At 45.3% G+C, this 24,638-nt stretch overlaps 1 protein-coding gene across 3 annotated transcripts in view; it reads left to right on the top strand.

The window, feature by feature from the left end:
- LOC311358580 (hyccin 2) overlaps nt 1-24,638 on the top strand; it is a 55,494-nt gene that overhangs the window by 7,111 nt on the left and 23,745 nt on the right. For 2 of the 3 annotated variants that reach the window (XM_084478666.1, XM_084478668.1), the window contains exon 2: nt 20,771-20,852. The exons of the other annotated variant lie outside the window; for it this stretch is intronic. In XM_084478666.1, the coding sequence (XP_084334792.1) occupies nt 20,802-20,852 (51 nt within the window). In that variant the 5' untranslated portion in view covers nt 20,771-20,801. The remainder of the gene's footprint in view (nt 1-20,770; nt 20,853-24,638) is intronic. 3 annotated transcript variants of the gene reach the window in all.

The raw sequence follows: 24,638 nt of genomic DNA, 5'->3' as shown, positions 1-24,638 counted from the left end.
AACGGGATGACGGAAATGAATGGTGGCGGTCAAACGTCAATCGAAGGAAGCGGAGCCTGGATGGAGCGATGGTCAGAAGAGTTCTGCTAGGGCCCTGTGCGTACCAGCGGAGGCTGGATGGAGCGTGGGTCCGAAGAGTTCTGCTATGGCCCTGTAGCGGCACGGGGGATACTACTGTGTGTTGGCTCCGGGCTTTCAACCAAACATGTCTGGCCCTGCAGCTGCGGCAGAGCTAATTTTAGCCTGGGACGTGCGTCGCCTGTTCTCCAGACCAACCATACATGAGAGAGGGAGACTCTCTCTCTCTCCCTCCGGTGTTGCTGTCCTAACCACCTCTTATGCTGGGGCCCAGAAACATAAAGTCCTGCATTATTGTGTGTGGTGAAGTGAAGGTCAGCAGGGGGCCGCTCGGGTCTCCATTTTGTGTGTCTCCCTGACCACTTGCTCAGGTCGGTGTGTGTGACCGGCTGTCTGGCAGCCTGCGGTTTGGCCTCTCCATCTTTATTTAGTCTTGTACTTTATTTTGGTGGCTAATCAATGCTACGTGGCTAATCAATGCTACGTGTGCTTCTTGTCAGCAGCAGTACAGACACTAGAGCTGGGCATAGACCATGTCCTCATGTATAACTCTAAGTACCCGTATCAAAAAGAGGGACAATAATTGTCTGTTATGTTTTGCCTCTCGCTTATCGTGGTCCAGAAGACGACAGGTCTTCTCTCCTCACCTTACCTCCTGGGTTCTCTGGGGCCCGAGGCCCCTGTGGACCGCCGTCTCGTTGAGAACACAACATGTCACGTCTTGCTCGACGCTCGGGACCCCTGGTAACCAAGAGAGAGACTAGGAGCAGGAGGGATTCATAGCACACCACGCCCCACTGCTGTCGCCGTGCCGACCCCAACCACCACACCCGCGTCAAAACAAACGCTCACGTTGGTGGAACAGTTCCCCGGGGACACGTCGACCGACCGGGGCCCGGGCTCCGTCCCCTTGGCCGACCCGGCCCGGTGTCACCCAGTAGACCATTGATCGCCCGCGTGCGCGTGTGTGCGTGCGTGCGTCCAACACAAACAGACTCGTTGGCTGTTGAGGAACATGTTGTCACCATCACTGTTGTGGCAGTGAGCGTGGCTGGTGCTCACTGCTAGGACTAGGCAGAAGAAGTCCTCGTCACAGGCTGGTCCCCCGAGAAGAGGAAATGCACAAGAACGGCTAGGGACACGAGAGACATGGGTGGAATACGGGAAGGAGATCAATGGCATGTTGGAGACGGGCAGAGAGAGAGAGAGAGTAGCAGCAGAGTCGAGGCGGTAGCCGAGGAGAGCAGCCTGAAGGGACGGGCGACGGGCTGGAAGTTCAATAATTCAGGGTTGGCTGAGCCGCGCTGACCTTGGAAAAAAGGCCGGACTGTTGGAATCTGCCACTGGTTATGTAGGACAGAGGGGGAAAAACACACACACGCACGCGCACACACATGCGCGCACGCGCACTTATCTTTTATTTGGTGTTTTTTTTCATTAACTGATGTGTGTCTCGTCACCCACTCAGCATGGCTGAGTTTGACCACATAGTGTTGGATGTGAATGGAAAGGGCGTAGGCAGCCAATATAACACCAGAAAAGGTTTTAATTATTGTGTTTTTAACAACAAATTAAACATGTAATAGGCCACCAGTGCTAATTAGTTGGTTTAACTGGACGAGCAAATGACTATGTTGATATTCATGCGGGTTTCTTCTTGAAAAGTAATTTAACAAGGGTTTTGGCTAAGGTTAAATTGGCAGAGAGCAGCTGTTGGTCTGATCTTCGTCCTCATGATAGCATGGGAGTGTATGCGTCATGCTGTAATTCAGTTAATGAAGGTGGTTCAGTCAAGGGTACTAAAGCACACATTGAAGCTGTTCATCTGTCCGAGGGCCACACCACACAGACCAGACCGGGCTGGGGCCTCCGGGCTCTGGGGCCTCCGGGCTCTGAGGACGGGGCTCTGCCTGGCTTAGAGGCTGATGTTTCCAGGTTCTCACCATGTAATGAGACACTAGGCTGGAGGAGAAGAACCCCTGGGCCAAACGTGGCCGGACTCTTTCTGCGGTGTGCTCCCACAGCTACATACGTATATAGGTGTATTTCAAAACAGAAATGGCCAGAGGAACGTTCACATAATCCCAGTGTCGTAAAGTTGTACCTTCTCCACAGCATATCACCTTTGATTAACCTTTATTATTATTTTTCACCTCAATGGAGGCAACAGCAGGGAAGGCCCTGCGGTAACCAGACACGTCTCCATGATTAAGGCGAGGTGTCAGAGCAGGAACGTGTCACCTGTCAGAGAGGAGAGACACCTGTCTGTCCTCTTTGCTCAGCCAACAGAGGTGTGTGTGTGTGTGTGTGTGTGTGTGTGTGTGTGTGTGTGTGTGTGTGTGTGTGTGTGTGTGTGTGTGTGTGTGTGTGTGTGTGTGTGTGTGTGTGTGTGTGTGTGTGTGTGTGTGTGTGTGTGTGGTCATAAATGCTGCTGCTCTGACTCATCCTCGTTCCCTCGTCTCAGGACAAACACAACGCCTCCTGCTCTGGTGCGAACCCCTGTCCCTCTGTTACAGAATGTTATGGGGTCAGCACTGTGTGTTGAACGCAGTGTGTGTGGTTTATCTACAACCCCCCCCCCACCCCCCCCTTACTGCAGTAATCAGTGAGACCTTAAAGTGGAGCCGCCGTTTAAATGGATTCAGTCCAGAAGACCGATGGAGCTGCAATAAAGACACACACACACACACACACACACACACACACACACACACACACACACACACACAACATACAGGCACACACACACACACACACACACACAACATACAGGCACACACACACACACACACACACACAACATACAGGCACACACACACACACACAACATACAGGCACACACACACACACACACACACACACACACAACATACAGGCACACACACACACACACACACACACACACAACATACAGACACACACACACACACACACACACACACACACACAACATACAGGCACACACACACACACACACACACAACATACAGGCACACACACACACACACACACACAACATACAGGCACACACACACACACACACACACAACATACAGGCACACACACACACACACACACACACACACACACACACAACATACAGGCACACACACACACACACACACACACACACACACACACACAACATACAGGCACACACACACACACACACACACACACACACAACATACAGGCACACACACACACACACACACACACAACATACAGGCACACACACACAACATACAGGCACACACACACACACACACACACACAACATACAGGCACACACACACAACATACAGGCACACACACACACACACACACACACACACACACACACACACACACACACACACAACATACAGGCACACACACACACACACACACACACACACACACACACACACACAACATACAGGCACACACACACACACACACACACACACACACAACATACAGGCACACACACACACACACACACACAACATACAGGCACACACACACACACACACACACACACACACACAACATACAGGCACACACACACACACACACACACACACACACACAACATACAGGCACAAACACACACACACACACACACACACACAACATACAGGCACAAACACACACACACACACACACACACACAACATACAGGCACAAACACACACACACACACACACACACACACAACATACAGGCACAAACACACACACACACACACACACACACAACATACAGGCACAAACACACACACACACACACACACACACAACATACAGGCACAAACACACACACACACACACACACACACACACAACATACAGGCACAAACACACACACACACACACACAACATACAGGCACAAACACACACACACACACACACACACACAACATACAGGCACAAACACACACACACACACACAGGCACAAACACACACACACACACACAACATACAGGCACAAACACACACACACACACACACAACATACAGGCACAAACACACACACACACACACACAACATACAGGCACAAACACACACACACACACACACACACACAACATACAGGCACAAACACACACACACACACACAACATACAGGCACAAACACACACACACACACACAACATACAGGCACAAACACACACACACACACACAACATACAGGCACAAACACACACACACACACACAACATACAGGCACAAACACACACACACACACACAACATACAGGCACAAACACACACACACACACACAACATACAGGCACAAACACACACACACACACACAACATACAGGCACAAACACACACACACACACACAACATACAGGCACAAACACACACACACACACACAACATACAGGCACAAACACACACACACACACACAACATACAGGCACAAACACACACACACACACAACATACAGGCACAAACACACATACACACACAACATACAGGCACAAACACACATACACACAACAACATACAGCACACACGCACGCACGCACACATACATCACACACACACAGAGGCGTGCACACATCAGACCCGGGCAGCAGGCGGGGGATTCGGCCTTGAGTGTGCTGCCAGCAGCTTGTTTGACCTGACGGCGTGTGGTCGTGGTGAGGGGAGTGCTATGTGGTAATGTAGCGTGCAACGCTGCCGGTGTTTCACGTCCCAGCATGCTTTGGGATGCAGGCAAGAACAACACTCATCAGGCCCCCACAGCAGGAAGACCCAAATATGGCGATGGCCATCACCCAGCCCGCATATCATGTCACCGACAGACAGACGAGCTCTGTGGTTGTCGGTACACAGATGGCGAGTTAGGGCTCGCAGCAGACGTCCTGTTCACGGTGGTCGTGTAGCGGCTAGACATTCCACTGAGCCACCGCGAGACATGCACAGTTCAAAGAAGTCAGTGCCACTTCTTGTACATGCGTTTGATCCTTCATTCTTTCTCTTCATATCTCAACACATTGGTATACAAACTTGTATTCGGAAGGTTGGCTGGTAACCGAAAGGTTCGAGTGTCGAGGTGTCCCTGAGTGAGACGCCTCACCCCGACTGCTCCGGACGCGCTGTCTGTCACCTTGCATGATTGACACCGCAGCCGCTGTGTGACTGTGTGCATGAATGTATGACTGTTAGGCGATGTTGTAAAGCTCTTTGAGGGGCCACTGGTTAGAAAAGTCTAAATGCAGAGCATTTCCCATGCTTCCTTCCCCATCATAACATGATGACACTGGGCAGCTGGAGAAAAGCTCATGGAAAACATGGATTCACGTTGGTCGTCATGATCTTTTAAAGAGGTTCAGGCCTTCCCTGGTGTCCGTGGGCAGGGAGGGCCATGTCTCAGTAGGAGATCTATTACAATACACAATTCAAAAATGCAATCGATAAGGACAAGTGGGTATATATTCAAACAAGAGGCTAAGGAATAAAACAGATGGACACAACACTGCATTGTTTGTTGTGCAATACTGCACGGTTGAACCTGAGACGTCAAACCACAAATGTTGTACCCCATCGTGTCACGGTTGTTCTAAGAACAAATGTAGTTGAATGTGTAGCGCCAGATGTGCGGCGCTGTGCGTTGCCCGTCTCCTCACCTGGGCAGGGAAACTACAAGGCTGGCTAAAAACTTCAGGTGGATTCTTGAGGACTGCGTTTATATTTATCGTCCTCTAGGCTTTGTACTTTCCATTTTTATATTCATCACCTGGCTGATTTATCTTTCTCTTATTTAAGTTATTTTCATAAAACGTCAGAAGGATGGCTGGTTGGCCCGAGTCTGATCGGACTCTGGGGCTGGGTGAGGCTGCACACCTGTTGGGCAGTGAGTAATCAGTGTGCACAGGTTAAACATCTCCACACACACTCAGGGAGCTCTCCTGCATGGCAACATGGAGCACCAGCTCATCCATCAGTCAATAAGCTTCTACAAGAAACTGGTTTTCCAACGCCACCACCCTGCGTCCTGGTCTGAAGAGCCCAGCAAAGACCACCTCATGGAGTGTGGCATGCCACAGTGTTTGGGAGTGGTCGACCCCCATCGAAATGAAGCAGCTATCTAGCATCTACCAACAGGAAAGGCAAGCATTCCCTTATTGTGCAGGCTGTCTGTGACAATGTGTTCAGATGGATGTCTTGTTAAAGTGGCCTGGGTACACAATGCACAATTTTTTGCTAATTCAAGGCTTAGCTCATACTTCAAGATTGGCAAGATCCCTACTCTGAAAAAAGCAGATTGTGGACGACGACGAGGCCATACAGATTTTCCTTCTTGGTGACCCTACCATCTACTGCCTTTCTTGATGAACACATATTCCAGCGGTGGCTCCACACCTCAAGAACAATATTTTGGGCTATGCTTGTGTGGGGCACGCATGGTCATTGAGTGCTTTTGGTCTACTCAAGGCCAGATCGCTGAACTGAGAAGGCCTATGGACATCCATTTGCAGGACCTGCCCCATGTTATTTCCGCTAGTTTCGTTCTCCATAACTTTTGTGAGGACGGACTGTGGCTGAGAACTCTGTGATGGGAACAACACAATGTGAACGACTTGCAGCCTCCTATACAGCACAACAACATCGGAATGTAATGAGGGGGAGAGAAAGCGAGTGAGAAGAGTGCTCACAAAGTACCTTGACCCTTAAACAAAAGACTGGCCAAGACTGAATTGTTTACTGATTGTCATTGTTGAAAATAAAAAAATGATGACACTTTCACTTATGAAGAAAGGGAAATATTGTTTTTGTTGGTGTGGACAGGGCCCAAGGCTACCCCAGCTCAGAGGCTGACCCCACTCTGAGGCTGACCCCACTCTGAGGCTGACCCCACTCTGAGGGTACCCCCACTCTGAGGGTACCCCTACTCTGAGGCTGACCCAGCCCGCCCCTCCCCCATCCCCTTTGTAATGATATGAACAAACGCATAATAACGCATCAGTCAACATATTGTACAATTTGAGAGACGCTAACGATTGGAAGCAATTTGATATATTAGGTATTTATTTATTTGACATAATATGCACTATCAGAACTGTTTTATTTCACTATAATGGTAGACACGTTGTCTTCTGTCAGGCGGAGCTGGTGGCAGTGCTGCGGCCCTCGTTGGCATGTCATCTCGGGTCTTTAATCTTGAATGGGCGCTCTCGTCTTTTGTCCTGCAAGTCTTTTCGGACAGGTTGGAGAGGATACAGAGACTTGGCAGGCCGATGTAAAGCATCACTTTAGGCTCTGGTATAACGTATTGATTGTAGAATCAGAAAGACGAAAAGATGTGTTCATTTATTGAAGATAGCGACCACTAAACAATGATTGGCAAGTGAGTTCCTCCTGGCTGCAGCCCTGGTTCAGCCCTGTCTCTGTCCCCACTGCCTCCGAGGGGCGTGGGGTTTGACTCAAGGGTCAAGGGTTCTGGGTTCAAAACCCTAATGTCCAGTCTACCAGTAGGCATCCTTGAGCAAGACGAAGACCTGACCCTCTGCTTACTGGTTAATGATGTTTCTAGATGTAGTCTTGGTGGTTCAAAGTGCCTGCTACACACTGACTGTGTAAGAGGAGAGCAGCTCCTCCTGGGAGCACGGGGGCTGTCCTGCTGTCATTGGCCGAGCCTCATTATAAGACGGCCCGTTTAGCCAACAGAGGGAGGTAAGGGCTGGTTGTTGTTCTAGACAACACTAATACCAGGGTGGGGTGATGCTAGCGCGATGGGACAGCATTCATGGCCCCAGGTTACATTCCAACTTCCAAGTATACAAAAAAAAAACATAATGGGGGAACTCAGCTTACCGTGTTTTTTCTGTATGGGGAAGTTACGATAGCAAAGTCTATTTTGTGTGTTGCTAAATGTATTCAAATTGTTGTTTTATATTATGGTTGTTGTTTAAGGTCTTGGGTCTTGTATGTAAGTAGCACCGTTGGCAAGACAAATCCAACGGTGTGTTTAGTGTTTGGTTCTGGCCCTGCTTTAACGGAGCTCAGGGTCTGTGTGCATTCCTCTGGTCCTCATGTTTTTGTCTCCCTTCAGAAGAAGCCCTTGAGTCCCTCTCTGACCTGGGGACACGAGGCTAGACCCGGCCCTCAGTCCCCTCTCTGACCTGGGGACACGAGGCTAGACCCGGCCCTCGGTCCCCTCTCTGACCTGGGGACACGAGGCTAGGCGGGGCCCTCTGACCTGGGGACATGAGGCTAGGCGGGGCCCTCTGACCTGGGGACACAAGGCTAGAAGGGGCCCTCAGTCCTGCGCAGGAGGAGGGGCCCCAGATCATAGCTTATCCAGAGACCATCCTCGCTGTCTTTCTTCAGATGGTGGCTCACACAGCAAAATGTATTTATTTATGACTGTATGATGATGACTACAAGCTATTAAGTTACATTTATTGCTATTATATTGTTAATATTTTTACTGTTATTGACACAAACTGCTTTAAGTGACGATATGAGGACTTGTACAAGCTTCTAAAAAGGGCCAAATAGCTTTATAGTTTAAAGTTGAAGTGATCTTATATTGGACTTGTTCATTCAGCTGTTATGTTATTATGTGATGTTGAATGTCCTGGTTGTATCAGAAGAGCTTGTCTAAGGGGAGTGGGTCCCTCCACTGTCGAGGTGTAGGTCATTGTATTTATTCTGGGGTAGGATAATTTAAGTGAAACCTTAACATTGAGAGGCTTCAGCACTGCCCTGGGCCTGTTGTCTGTGATGAGGGTTTGAGTCGTTTCCTCCTGTGATTCAGTACCAGTGTTTGTGACCAGGATCAATGGTCCTATATTCTGCCACCTGATAGCTCCTTAAAAGACTGGTTGTACTACTCTCCTCTTCGTACTGGAGTGGTTGAACTCAGTGTACATGACCTCCTGTGAAGCTTGTGGACGTGATATCAAGCTGACCTGTTGGAGTCTGTTTGTTTCTTCCTCTCCCTTTTGAGCCGGCTTCATCCTGCTGAACAAGTTTGTAGTTCAACAAAATGCATAAAGAGGAAGGCCTATTTGTTTCCTTTGTGATGAAGGAGCAGACCATCATAAAGGCTGTATGTCATTTAGGGGCAGTCAGTTGGGGCTTTGAACCCAGATCCTTTGGGCTGGGAGACCCCTGTCCGATTGGTGGTCCCAGTGAATTGCTTAACATGGCTGCAATTCAAATATCAAGCAATTGCCGTAAGGCACCAAGGAACCAATTAGACCATGTTAATTTCAACCTCTAAAACCTTTACCAACTTTTCGTTGTTCTTTAGCTTAACTTTGTGTGACTCGTGGCATGACGCCATCTTGACTCTGCTCCCCGTGGTGTGTACAGGCGGCGTTTTCACCACAGGATCACATGATGTGTACAGGCCTGTTATCAGGCACAGGAACGGGCAATAGTGGCACCGACGAGTGTGACAGATAGTGCTGGTTGTTCTTGGTGGATGGGCGCACTGCGTGGTCATTTCCTTGAGCTTGACATGATAAACTGCTAATTTGAAGATAAGATAAGACTTAAGATAAACGCAACAAGGCCGCTCCCCGACATTATCAGGCTCATTCAGCAACCTCATAAAGGTCACTCACCCTGCCTTCACTCTGGCTCTCACTAGTTCTCCATTCACAAGCTGCTGATTGGCTGTCTATAATATTGAATTCTTAAGAAGACATTTGCAGTAAAAAAAAAAAGTGAAACCAAAGTCATGGGGAATGCCCCGATCTGTATGAAAGTGCTGTGTATTTCTCTTTTTAAAAGCCACGTATTTCCTGGGTTGATGACGGGGGATAAACCTGTTGCTACAGGCCCTCAAATGTATCACCTTCAGGGTTCATAGTCGACCTTCTACAGGGTCTTAGGTAGGGTACACCCTCTCTCTCCTAGCCTCTGTAAGTACACCCTCTCTCTCCTAGCCTCCATAAGTACACCCTCTCCTAGCCTCTGTAGGCCCATGAGTACACCTCCTCCTCACCACCCAGCCTCTGGCCTGGCTCTTGCCCAGGTGACGGCCAGTGGTTGACCAATGAGCAGCAGCAGCCACGTCCTTCTCCCACTGAGGTTATGACTGCTGGGGAGCCAGGGGAGAACGTGGAGGTCACACTCACTCCCAGTGGTCTTTCTGGGTTCTGTTGGTGGGAGGATGTTACAATAATCCATAGATATTTCAATAATTTACAGATGAAAACAAACACATTTGCGTTTGCGAATGGCTAAACATTGTATTTGCTGTAAGAGTGCTTGGAATAGCCAAGCAATTGTTGAACATCTGCAAGGCGTAAGCAACATCACTCTTGCTCATACGCTAGAGTGATGTTGCAGATGGTCCAAGTTTCAGTTAATGTTCCTTACAAGCAGATTTATTTCATGTTATTAATCCCTAGATTTGTAGTGCTTGCACTTCTGATACAGGATATTATTTGCCCAATATTTGAAACTATTACATGTATATCTAATTACAACCCAAAAGTTCAGTGGCAAATGCCATTCAGGCCTTTGAACAATATATAACTAAAGAATAAAAGTAAAGAAGTCCAGAAGACGAGGTATGAAGAAAGTCTAGAATTTAGGATTGGAAATGGAGAGCAGTTACAGTAAAAAAAAAACTCAACACAACACAAAGGTTAGGGTTTAACTAAGCTTAAGTTTTTAAAGACTTTACAGAATTTCCATATCTACTAAAGCACACTGGTGATATGACTAGGCTTTGCCGTCATCGTTCTCTTTAACTTGCAGGGGGTTGCCTGTGACGGTCGGACAGTTTGACAGGGGAAAGAGGAACCGAGTTTCGTTTTCAGAGTCAAACAGGGCCACACTAGTGACGCAAGGAGCTGGTTAATTCATCACCTTAACTCACACACACACGTTTCATGTTCTTGAATGTTTGAATCGGTGGAAGTGGTTGCGTAGGAAACCTACACAGACGCATCCACAGCGCTTGTTATTCAATCTGTGAGTATGCAGCCTCACCACGGAAAAGATTGTCTTTGCATGGTATTATATCGTCATTAAATGAAGATCTAAACGTAACATTATACCAGTTTTATAGACTTACATTTATGAATTTCAATATTATACTTTACATTTCCATACACTTCAATTGAATGGCCCTCAGTTAGAATTAGTAAGCAAATCTGGATTTTTATTGGAATTCCCCGTAAATACCGTGGTTTCACGCAAACCACGTCAGCGATTTCTCTTCTCTGGATAGTTTGAGCTGGTGTCATGATGCTGTAGTGTGACGAATTGGGGATTTCTAATAGTGTTCTGCAGTGCCTCTGAAGGGGCTGTGGTATACTCGCAAGGCTGGGTCTTAAATCCTACCAGGCTGACATTGCTCTCATTGGGCAGATCTGCTAATAGCTTTCTGCGGATCAGCACAATTTCATAAGGGGGATTTGGATAATGACCACATGCAAATAAGCAGTGTGTACTACGAGCTGTTCCTGCTCGGCCTCTTGTGGGCGTGTCTACCTCCAGACCCCTGGGCCGTGGCGTTCCCCACGGCTGGGTTTGGACCCGTCAGAGTGCTGGGAGCGACGGCAGGGCTGCTGTCCGTCAGAGCGGCCGGGCGCTGTGGACCGCGTACTGCTCTTTAAACGGCCCAGTAAGCTGCTCTGGGATTAGACCTGACACTGCTAACACACCCGAATGGAAATATATGCATTCATCTAAATCCCTAATCCTATCAAGTGAAAACCACAACAAGCTGTCGAGTTGTTTTTGGAGGGAGACGGGCTCAGTGGCTTAGACCCCCCCCACACACCTCAGCCCATGCAGTCTGACGGCAAAACATGTTTTCCGTCTTCTGCTTCTTCAGTTGTTCCAAAGTAGCATCTCAACCCTTGGAAGGAGCTGGCAGAAAGGCTCTGCAGGTCAGCCTCCAGGCGGGTGGTGTGTGTGGAAGACCTTCTAGATCTGCTGGTTTGGTTTCAGGGATCACTTTGTCCCGTTGTTGTTGGGGAATGAATCTTGAAGGTGTGATGGAAAAATCGACATGTTGTTTGTTTTTATAACTTAGGCCTTGTTCTTTCCTTTAGTGTATTGTCTTGCCATCCTGCCTTTCCCCAGAGTCGACTATTCATTGACCTTTGTGCTTGATTCAGCCACCTCAGTGAGCGATGTCGTCAAAATGTTATCCCTTGTGCTGTGGTCAGCGGTCCCACCTTCCCTTCTCTATGGGTCGCCGGCCTACCTTCCTTAGAGTCAACCAATAGTGTTAACCTTCGTACTTGGGTAAACGGGTCACAAAGGAGAAGACATCCCCTTAGGTACTCTTCTAACCTACCTCTTGATAAAAACACAGGCACCTCTGTGTCTAGGGTAAACATCACTTGAGTTGATTATTAACATCTGCAATATGGGGAGGATCTGAAACGGTATAAATAACCCTGTCAACCTGTATTCTGGACTCACTCTGCTAGAGAGGAGTCTAATGTATGCATGCATTAAACCTAGGATAATTGCTTTCCAATGTATTGTGTGCTTTTTTGCAGTGGGAAATCTCATCTGTCCTAGACGCAATATCTGTTAAAGGGAATTGCCACGACAAAGGTACACTAAATGTCTACGCTGAGTGACAGAGGCATTGTTCAACCAAATGCATTTCTTACCTTGAAATACCTTACCTACATTTTTACTGTGATCTTTTCTACATCCTCAAGAGGATTCTATAGTTTTCTAGAATGGCTGTCTGCTAAATCAAATCAGAGAGGCGTGTGTTTCTCTGTCCGCTGTCTTGATACAATGGTTGTAATGCTCCTTGGTCAATACACAACATCCTCCAGATGGATTCTGTATGAATGTGATGATGAAGACATTCCTTCTGCATTATGAAGGCTGCTATATTAATAACCACTCGGCCGACCGTCCAGACGGACCCAGCATTTTCGGTGCCTGCAAACGCAAAACGGCCCAATGCATTTTCGTGTTGGACTCGTGTGGACGCCAGATAAGCAAACGATGAGGTCATCACCCCCCCACCAGGCGGGCAACGTTGGAAATCTGTCTAATTTGTTTAGTTTGATTTGATTTGTATTATTTTGTAGCTGTAGCTTTAAATACAGCCAGCCCCTTGGTAAATTGAATTAGTAACAGTAAATTAAAAAGTATTTTCTGCTCAATCTACAACGGCTTGCAGGCTTGATGCGCATGCTCCGCCTCGACTTCATCTTTTTTTTGGTGATGAACCAGCTCCACATAGATGCGTTTTTGCAGTGAGTCCATCTTAAAGGTCCCATGGCATGCTATTTTATGGATGCTTTAATATAGGTGTTAGTGGGCCCCTAATACAGTACTTGAAGACGTTCAAGAAATTCAGCCTTGGTGCAGAGTTACAGCCACTACGAGCCAGTCCCACAATGAGCTCTCCACAAACATGCCATTTTTAGAGGCGGGTCAAGGTGGAGGGTGGGGGTGTGGCCATGAGCTGCTTGCGGCCACGGTACCATGCGCTAACTAGAGCACTATGCCGTCTAACTGGGATGAGGAAGAGGCTCAATGGGAAGAGGTGGCAAGACCCACAGTTAACATTTATGATGGCCCACAGCCATATAATTTCGAACCGGTTAGATGTGAGAGGGCGAATGAGGAAATACCGAGAGCCGATGGCCGTCAAAGACAAATAAATGCATGGTCAGGGGAGAATGACTGGAGAGTTGGTGAAGTGTCCTGGTGAGCTATTTAGAAAAGCAGCAAGGAGCGCTGGAGCTAGTAGTCTATGAACAGCAGTGCATACAATAACAACTTTTTTTTTTTTACTGTCAGTGAATAGTATCGAGTGAAAGTCAACGTTTTCTTTATATCTAGTGACAGTGATTATGTTGTTGGCTTTATTTCTAAGCTTTTACCTCTTTCTCCGGTGAAAATGTTGTTTTCAAACGTAACCGAAGCCGAGTAGGCTGGTCATGTCTTCAGTGTGATTATTTTTGATAGTGCTAACTAGTTTTCCTCGTGATTGATTGTCATTGACACCGTCAGGGTACCGCTTACCGGGACAGGGAGAGAGTAGTAAGCGTGTCTTTGTCGCTGTGTTTGGCAGGTGTCTGTGTGGGCGGTGTCGTCCCATGGAAACTGTGGTGGAGAGCTTGTGTTGTAGGGAGGTGAGCGCTGGTGTGTGTGTGTGTGTGTGTGTGTGTGTGTGTGTGTGCTTGTGTGCACTTCCCGTTTGCCGTGTGAGTGGGGTGCTCTCCCGTTTCTTTTTTTTGGGTATCACTTTCCCCTGTCGACCCCTCCTCCAGCCGGTAAGCCTCAGCTTGTACCCACTTCCTTCCCCAGTTGGGCTCATTTTTCTTTTTTATCTTGTTTTGACAAATCTTGTGTTTATTATAATAAAGTGTTTTTATGTTATCCTTGAACTCCGTCTCCCGCCCTCCCTGCTTGAACGAACCTAAGTGTCCTTTTGTCCGAGGTGACAATCATAGTAATATTGTAGTTACTACGGGTCCTTGGGCCCTAACCCAAGGTGGCGTTGTCGGTAACAAAGAAAAGATGCTCTGATATTTAAATTATTAAATCCTCCTCGTGTCGCCACATGATGTTTATATCCTAATGCAAGCCTATCTGCCTCATGAAAAATACATATTTATACAAAATATGTGTTACTTTGTAAAAGCCCAGCCGATATTTTTCTTCTTGATTGCTTCATATAAATAAACAGTTGGTCTTCATCAGCGATTAGTCATTGTAGTTACCGGAACGGATGCAAAAACAGTGGTATATCGATATTAGGCCTACCACTCGATATTCAAAGATACATTGCTTTTTCTTTCATTCTCCCTCTGTGTTCTTTAATGAACTTAATGCATTGTACTGTTTTATCATGTTTTATTTGTTCTAAGTTATATTATAAGTTATCGGACAGATAAAAAATATATATAAATACTAAAAATCTTTAGGGGGAATCAGCTAAAAACACATTCATAGTTGTCTCATGTTAGCTGGAAAAATCCTAAATAGGTTGAATAACATTTTACATGCACATTGTATTTTTTGTTTGTTTTTATAAAGCTTAGGTCTACGTCTATTGTATTCACTATTTATGTTCACACGCAAATGTCTCTTTTTTTTTTTCTAAATTTTTGTTAGTACATTTGATTTTGAAGGCCTAATCCATCAAACCAACAGATGTTTCCCATCAATGGATCGGTCAATTATGCACAGTATTCCATAATTTCCAGAAACATTCCAACAACATTAAAATAATAATTTTGTTGCTATGTGGCATTGATGACTATGAGAACGATAATAATGATCATCATAATTATTCCACAGACGAGTCCGATCACATTAAGGGTCCTTGCTGTCTTAGATGCTTCTTGGGCTGCAGCTCCTTCGCCAAGAGCATTCGCATTCTGTGCCTGTGGGGCAGAACAAGGTATTTCTCAGCACACTCTAGCAGATATATGTTGGGGGATCAGGTTTGATTAGATAGATTTGCATGCAGCATTGAAAATCGCAATATAAATCCAAAATAGTCTTACCCTGTTGGAAAAGACAATAGCAGCAATCCCCAGAGGTAAACAGCAACACAGTGTGTTAATGATGGACCATGTTAGGTAGGATGGCGCAGAGGAAGAAGTGTGTCCCTGCTCCATAGTGGTACTGCTGCTATGAGTTAGTGAGTTCAGGATACTTCAAGGTGGTGGTGAAGAATGTGTTTGTGCTACATTTGGTGTGGTTAAGTAAACAACCCAATGTAACCCCACCCCTAAAATAGGGGCGGGGTTGTAATGTTACAAGATCATGTTTCATCTTAACATGATTTGGACATTTTAGGGTGTCTTAGCTAACCCTAGGGTTAGCTAAGGGTTAGGGTTAGGGTTTGGACATTTTAGGGTTAGGGTTAGGGTTAGCTAACCCTAACCCTAACCCCCGATATGAGGAAAATCTGCGATGTGCGATACAATTGTTTGATATTGCGATGACGATATGACTTGCAATAAATAAACAAATATTGAAGTGTGCATATTAGCTATACAGTTCCTGTCTTTCTGCTTTAATAGGTACACTGCTAACATAGACCCCAAACATTGAATAGCCTATGCCCACTGAATAAAGAAATGAAATAAATTATTTCAAACATGCTTTTATTGAACAAAGTGCACATGAATACCCAACCAAGTTTAATTTCCCCTGCTCTATTTAAAATATTTTCTTCTAAACTGAACAAAAACATCTCTTGAAAAAATATCTGGGGGAAAACAACTTAAATAATTAAATAAATATAAATTAAACATGGGCATGGCAATTTAAAATAACTAATGTCCCCCATTACAATCATCAAGGCCCTCGACTCCGCCCAACAAGGTGCAGAGATCTATAGTATGAGGGGGAAAATTGAAATAATTAAATCAAGATACAATTAGATACAATCAGGAAGAAAAAAAAATCTACCCCTTAGGGCAAGTTATTCCTTTAGGGCAAGTTCTTGGCCAAGAAAACCAGTATGTTAACTTTGCTAGGTTTCAAACATGCACGTTGACATGTTACCACATTCCCTGATGTGCTGAATAGCCTCTCCGAGGGTGAACTAGTGGCAGGTATACAAAGATACCTCCGAGCTAGTTTGCTCAGCTTTGAGTAGGTGACCTGGTGGAGTTTCCTCCAAGCCAAAGGGTCTGCCTCACTGTCAATGGTGGGAGACAGCAAGTAGCTGCAACAGCTTGCTCCAGCTGCATGGAAGATGCTGTGGGAGTGGTGGGGCCACGGCCGCCTTTATGCACGGGCTTACCTGGGCTGAAGCCCCAGGGCCTACGACGATCAGGGGCCTATCATGAGCCGCAGTATGAAAAAAAAAAAAAAAATATATATATATATCATAATATAAATTTCAATAATATTAATTTAAGTTAGTTAGTTAAAACTGTATATTGTATGATTCTTCGTCTAGCAGTTGTGGAAAAAGACATAACGAGAAAGACTACATGTCGCCTATGTTACGTCACCCCATAACACGGCGACATGATCGTACAATATACTGTCAAACAGTGTTGGGAACGCTACTACTAAAAAAGTAATTAGTTATAGTTACTCACTACTTGTTCCAAAAAGTCCATAACTGAGTTAGTAACTGAATTACTTCATAATAAAAGTAACTAGTTATCAGGGAAAGATATATTTGCGTTAGGCCTACTGTAAAAAAAGAAAGTTGCTATATGTCAATGAATTTGAATTAGTGCTTATATCTCCACTTTGAAAATGCCAACTTTTCACCGGATTGCTCTGGACTCGCCGTCTCTGCTGCTTCATCGAATCTGTTTGGTGTGTGTGTGTGTGTGTGTGTGTGTGTGTGTGTGTGTGTGTGTGTGTGTGTGTGTGTGTGTGTGTGTGTGTGTGTGTGTGTGTGTGTGTGTGTGTGTGTGTGTGTGTGTGTGTGTGTGTGTGTGTGTTACGCGTATCCTGGCTTGTGTGTAAAAACACTGGCTCCGATTGGCTACCATGAAACATGATTACCGCACCGCTCACTTCAGTACACAACACAACACAACAACCTGACTTTTAGTACACAACACAATAATCTCACCTTTAGTACACAATAAAACACGATCTGACTTTAATGACAAACCAAATTTAAAGTTAGAGCCAGGGTCAAAGGCTTGTTGTTAAAGGCCAATGTGCAGGTTAAACACCACTGTCGATTAATGGGTACATAAAGCACTCAAGATATGTATATAAAGTTAGAAATGTCTCCAAAATGGTGTTAAAGTCCAGTTTTTGTAGTTTTTGGTTAGTAACGGTTATTTTTTTTACGCGCTCGGCGATGACGTCACATGAGGTAGTCGTGGTGGAAGGTAGCCTCAGCCTTGAAGCTGCTACTAGACGTTTACAGTGGAACACTGAACACTCCCGGTGCTCCGGCGAGAGTCCTGGAGCTCTATATCTAAATAATATCATATTATATTTAGATATCTATATAATAAATATTATCATGGTCAAAAGCTGTTCGCGCCTCTGGATGATATTATGAATCTCAAACGACTGCGTCGGGTTCTCAGACGCCTCTGGTTCTTCCACTTCCACGTCAATATTAAGTACAGACTGAACCACGAAATGGAGGAGAAAGGGATTGTTGCCCGGGGTTGTCTGCGTCGGGTTGGTTGAGAAGGAATTGGGAACCGCAACATGGAGGAGAAAAGGATTGTTGCCCAGGATTGTCCGTCGGAGCCCCGCTGCCTGCCGAACGCTGGCTGCCCCCGGGGCTGCCCGCCCCGCCCAGCTCTGCTGTCCGCTGCCCGCTACATCGGGGCTCCGACGGACAATCCTGGGCAACAATCCTTTTCTCCTCCATGTCGCGGTTCCCAATTCCTTCTCAACAACCCGACGCAGTCTAGTCTTTTCACCAAATGGGAGCTTTATACAAGCTTGCATTATTGTTTTGCGTGTTATGCGCCATAACACCAACAGCAGAACGGTTATCCAAATAACAAAGAACACGCCGTTACAGTGTGTATTCACACACACACATGTGGCGCTCGCATGGTCCTAGGTCATTGTCTCATTGGCGGGCCAAATTCTCTGGGCGGGCCAAGCAGAGAAAGGGGAGGTAACCTGGCCCCATATGACGTCATATGGGGCCGGAAGCCAAATCGAAGCGTTTCAGCGATCCTTTTTTCAAAGACGGAGCAAGATAGCTACTTCTCGGTTTACACCTAACGCAATTTTTAGCTACTGGGGGACCATAGGAAGGCTAGGGGAACTCAACTTAATGTTAGAAAACCTCATAAAGTGAAATTTTCATGCCATGGGACATTTAACAGAGAAATTCATGAAACGCTGCCAAGGAAAACAGAGGGGAAAAAAGATTGTTTTCGCCTGTGTGAACGGGGCCATAGACTCTTCCTGGGTTCACGACACAGTATATTTGTTTTAGAGCAGACAGACCCCAGGACATCAAACACAACTACAGTTTTACAAGGACCAGGTAACTATAGTTGGTTGCTAAGGCACCAGCTATGGGGATAGGCCTATCTTTACTAAAAATAAAGTACTTATTATAAGTATTAAAATAGTTATCTTCTGTAATCTTTCTCTCCCTGCCAAGACAACGTTTGCAAAAAAGATTAGTTTTAGTAACGTTAGACGACCATTCTTGAGCCTGCCTCCCCATGTCTAGTGAATGGACCTACCTAATGGCCCACAGTCATGCATTCACGTTTACACTCAGGGAAGGGTTAATAATTAGGGGACAGTGGAGCTCTTGTGTTCCAACAACCTACATACCCAATATTTGCCATGTTTGGTAACTTGTGTACAAGCGTGCACAAGCACCCCATTGTGCCCAGTACAGTCAACACACACATAGGCACAAATTCATGCAACACTAACTTCTCCAAAAGTCTGTCATTCTTTAACGAGTAGAGAGAGACACATGCTCTTTGATAGCAGCTCGTATAAACACGGTATATTATGGAATTAATGATCACTCAGTTCTGTTGGAGGAAGTTTTGCTTTTCACACTCAGTAAACTGCTGATTTTAGTTTCCAGACACTCAGAATTAGCAATTTGTGACACACATATCTTTTATCGTCTAATATCCTTCAGCAAGGTGGCATTGGAATGGCTAACATGATGACGTGTATTAAGAAAAAAAATATATGTAATATATGTTAATCCTATAAATGCATAATCTATGCACATTCAATGTCATAATTTCTGAATTGACAGGGTGGGCGGCTGTCTTGACAATGACAGGGCGTTCTTTGGCCAGTGTTGTGGCGTCCAGACCCCTGAGCCCTTAAAGACGTGGCCCGTTCATAGAGACCCAGGGTTGATGGTTGACCTTGTCTATGTTGAGATGTGAATCAGCCATATTGTTTGGTCGCTCACCCCCTCACCAGGAGGCATAGGAACCGCCCTGTCGATTTCTCCATTCAATAATCAACAGTTTGGATTCTGTGTTTGCAGCCCACTGTGTGTGCTCAGAGTCTGAGAAGCTCTACAGTACATATGTTCATACATTTAGATTCAGACGAAGTGAGCTGCCCCTCCTGTACCGACCAGACCTCTTATTCAGAGAACATCTCCGCTCCTATGTGGAGCTGAGTACTGAGTCCTGAGCATCCCAGTGGCATCCCCAAATCCAACGGGTGGATTTGTTGGTTTGTGGGAACAATTTGAGAGAGCGACATAGCGAGGGCGCTTTGTGTGAACTCACTTGTGTTGGACAAACCAAGATACAGCTCTGGGAGAAGAGTTGAAATAGGCCGTGAATGTCTCGACAACTCCCACATTTCGGAACGCACGTCCACTGCAAGAGGGCAGAGTTGAACATCAATCATGCCTGAGTTACATCTCCAACATCAGCAGGTCAGCGTTAGCCTGGGGTCTGAACTATCCAAATCCTTTCACCGTTTCACCGTCTCAGGAAGGTCAGGTGGTCAGATAACAACTGTTGTTGTCTGTTGCTGCTGGTACTCCAAGCAACCATTTTAATCTCTCTCTCTGTCCCTCTGTCTCTCTCTCTCTCTCTGTCCCTCTCTCTCTGTCTCTCTCTCCCTGTCCTTCTCGCTCTCTCTCCCTGTCTCTCTCTCTGTCCCTCTCTCCCTGTGTGTCTCTCCCTGTCCCTGTGTGTCTCTCTCTGTCTCTGTCTCTGTCTCTCCCTGTCCCTCTCTCTCTCTCTCCCTGTGTGTCTCTCTCTGTGTCCCTCTCTCCCTGTCTCTCCCTGCCTCTCTCCCTGTGTGTCTCTCCCTGTCCGTCTGTCTCTCTCCAGGCGGCTGCGGGAGGGGGGTATTCTGAGGAAGATGCTGGGGTCAGAGCGCGGCGTTGTGGAGGAGTGGCTCTCAGAATTCAAGGTACCCCGTCACAGAGGAGAAGGTTAGAGCCCGGAGCATAAGGGCCAATGTGGGCCAGTGCCACTATGATTGACAGCTGGCCCACCCTATGAGAAATTCAGTTTGAAATTCAAGGAACGAAGAAATAGCCCATATTATAATGTCACACAAAAAAACGTGTGAGATCAATTTTGATTGAATAAAGTATAATTATGTTACAAATGTTTACAGAAATGCTCTTTTTGTTCATGTTTAATATTCTGCTCTTCATTCTGATAAGAATGGGTCCATTCTGGGTAAAGCTCTGCAGGCCGCAGCGCGCTGAGCCCAGACACGCTTGCTGGAGGCGGCCGCAGCTCTGCTGTTGCGTAAAATCAAATAATAAATAATAAATAAATGAATAAAAAGTGTGTTAAAAGAAAATAACGAAATGTACGTGTTGATCGCCGAGGAATATAAAGACCAGGCAAAACGGGAGCTTGTAGCCGTCTGCATTCGGTATATTCATGACTAGCGGTGAATCATGGAACGCACGGTTCTCAGCTGAGTCGGTCAGACTCCGCTCCTCCCTCGTTCTCAAACGATGGTGCAAACGGTCATCAGTCAACACACTGCATTACAACTAAGTTCCTTTCAGCTGAGGAGCGTTTCATGTTGGGGATCGGGATGTTGTTGCCCAGTCCCTCTTCACCTCTCTGCTAACTCAACACAGTGAACAGCGAGTCAGCGAGGGGGAGTCGAGTCTGGGAGAACGACGATAGAGACCAACGAGAGAGAGAACTGAGACGGGGAATCAGGTCGGTTCGTTCTCGTTAAAGAGCCGTTCCTTCAAACTGATTCGGTCGCAAACGACCCATCACTAACACACACTAGCCCGAATTGTAAATCCCCAAAATGTTTGTTGAACTCAATAGCCTTCTTGGTCAGAAGTTGTTCTGTTCTGTTATGTTATTTAGAGAAGTACCTTCTTCAGAATCGATGTTTTGGGTTCAGGCAGTTTTCTTTTGTTACATGTTTACTAAGCGCTCCTTTTATATTATATATTTTTATTATTTTCAGAAATCACTCCAAACTCCCCACAACAAACAAGTACACAAGCTAAACAATACAAACAGCAACATCAAAACAAACAAAAACAGCAACAAAAACACACAGCTAAAACAGGAAACAAACAAACAAACAAACAAACACAAGAAGAACAAAAACAAAACAAAACAACAACGACAAACGCTACCCAGACATTTACAGAACTGTGTTAATATGTTTCGCAATGGGGCCCCAGACACAGTCAGTCTCCACGGGTGGTGTAACAGTACCCGGATTGCGGCGAAACATTTCTAGGTGTATCCCTGAGACCATTTCCCTCAGCCACCTGGAAAAGCTAGGAGGGTCGGTGGCCTTCCAGTCGTTAAGTATCAACCTTTTTGCCACCAAAGTGCCAAATCTGATAGTCACCTGCATAGGGCGAGGGAGTGAGTAGAAAGCTTCGGAGCAACCAAACAATATAAAAACTACATCTGGATCCAGCTGCACATCATAAACATTACTATACCATGAGAAGATCTGTTGCCAAAAAGAAACAATCTTTGGACAGAGCCAAAACATGTGCCCCAGGGTCCCTAGACCTTGGTTGCATCTGTCACAAATATTGGAAACATCAGGATACATTTTACTGAGTTTTACCTTGGAATAGTGTAATCTGTGCATGATTTTATATTGGATCAGCTGCAACCTAGCATTGGTTGAACCTAAATGAATCTTTTCCAACCCTTCCCTCCACACCTCATCGGACAGCTCCGTACCAAGATCTGCCTCCCATGCAGACTTGATATGGTTTGTTGACAGAACTGAAACTTTGGAAAACAATGAAACAAATTTGGAAACAAGGTGTTTAGATCCTGGCTTTTGTTTCATTATAGCAAAAAATGGGTGCTCCGTAGGATTTATGTAGTTGTTTACATTTTCTTTAACAAAATGCCTTACTTGTAGATAGCGAAAAAAGTGGGATTGAGGAAGGGAAAAGCTTTCCTTCAACTCATTGAATGAAGCCAAATGATTATGCATATACAAATCTGAGAAGGTAACCAGACCCCTTTGTCTCCAGAATACAAAGGCTTGATCAGACTTAGCTGGAACAAAACTATGGTTAAAACAAATAGGAGAATATTTAGAAAAATCAGGTAGTTTGAGTACCTTCCTAATTTGTTTTAAAATTTTAATTGAATTATACAGCACAAAACTATCCTCAACCGAAGACAAAGGGTAATCTTTCGTGCAAAACAAAAGAGCTGAAAGGGAGCTATTTCTTGCAGCATGTGATTCAAGCTGTAACCACTTAGGTGTATCGCAGTGCTCTCTATGTTGAGGGAGCTGATCCTGCCAGAAAATTAAAGCTCTGGCGTTGGTTGCCCAATAATAATGTTGAAAATTAGGAAGGGCAAAACCACCCTGTTTCTTAGGCTTTTGTAAATGAGCCTTGGAAATACGATGAGTTTTATATCCCCATATAAAAGGCAAAATTATAGAATCAATTTTTTTAAAGAATGACGATGAAAGAAAAATGGGAATATTTTGAAACAAGTACATAAACCTAGGGAGCGTCACCATTTTAATAGCGTTAACCCGCCCTATGAGAGAAAGTGGCAAAGACCTCCAATAATCAATATTTCTCTTAAGCTTCTCAACCTGGACGTCAAAATTATTTTTGATCAAATGTTTAGAGTTTACAGGAATAGACAGGCCCAGGTAAGAGAATTGGTCTTTGGCAATTTCAAAAGGAAGGGATTTAAGAAAAAGAGGATCTAAATTGGAAGTGAGAGGCGTAAGTGAACTTTTCCTCCAATTGATGGAGTATCCGGACATACTGCCAAAATAATTAATTAATGAGAGAAGTGGAGGAATGGATGAACAGGGGTCGGACAAAAAAATCAAGCAATCATCCGCGTACAAAGATATTTTACATTCAGTGTTACCAATTGTGATGCCTTTAATGGTGTTAAGCTGTCTTATACTAATAGCCAGGGGTTCAAGTGCAAGGTTAAACAGTAGCGGACTGACACAACAACCCTGTCTAGTCCCACGTCCAAGTTTGAAAGATGATGACCTATTGCCATTAGTGAGAATAGCAGAGGTAGGACTAGCATAAAGGATATTGATGAGAGATAGGAAAAATTCGCCAAATCCGTACCGTCTCAAAGTGGCATGCATATACCTCCACTCAATCTGATCAAAAGCGCGTTCTGCGTCAAGGGAAATAATCACTGGTTTGAGATTTACCTCATGTTTAGTATACATAATGTTAAATAATCTGCGTGTGTTAAAAAAAGAATATCTTCCACACACAAAACCATTTTGATCAGGGTGGACTATAGATGAAATATGCTTACTTAACCTAGATGCCAACATCTTAGCAACCACTTTCTGATCAGAATTTAACAAACTGAGAGGTCTGTAGGACAATGGGTCCGAGTCCTCTCTCCCTTTCTTAAGTAAAAGACAAACATTGGCCTCATAAAACGTTGGCGGGAATGAATTATTAACAATAGAATGTTGAATCATTCTATACAACAGTGGAGAAATGAAATCAGTGAAGGACTTGAAAAACTCTGCACTAAACCCATCTGGGCCTGCCGCCTTACCATTAGGAAATGATTTTATTGCCGCACAGATTTCATTTACTGTAAAATTAGAGTCCAACTCATTCTTAGCGTGTTCACTCAATTTAGGTAGGTCTACAGAGTTGAGAAATTCCCCCATCTCTTCATCAGATACCTTACATTTAGACTCATATAACTTCGAGTATAAATC

This window comes from Micromesistius poutassou (genome assembly GCF_964030765.1).
Source record: "Micromesistius poutassou genome assembly, chromosome: 14".
In the NCBI taxonomy this organism is placed as follows: domain Eukaryota; kingdom Metazoa; phylum Chordata; class Actinopteri; order Gadiformes; family Gadidae; genus Micromesistius; species Micromesistius poutassou.
This window is presented reverse-complemented; position numbering and strand designations above follow the sequence as displayed.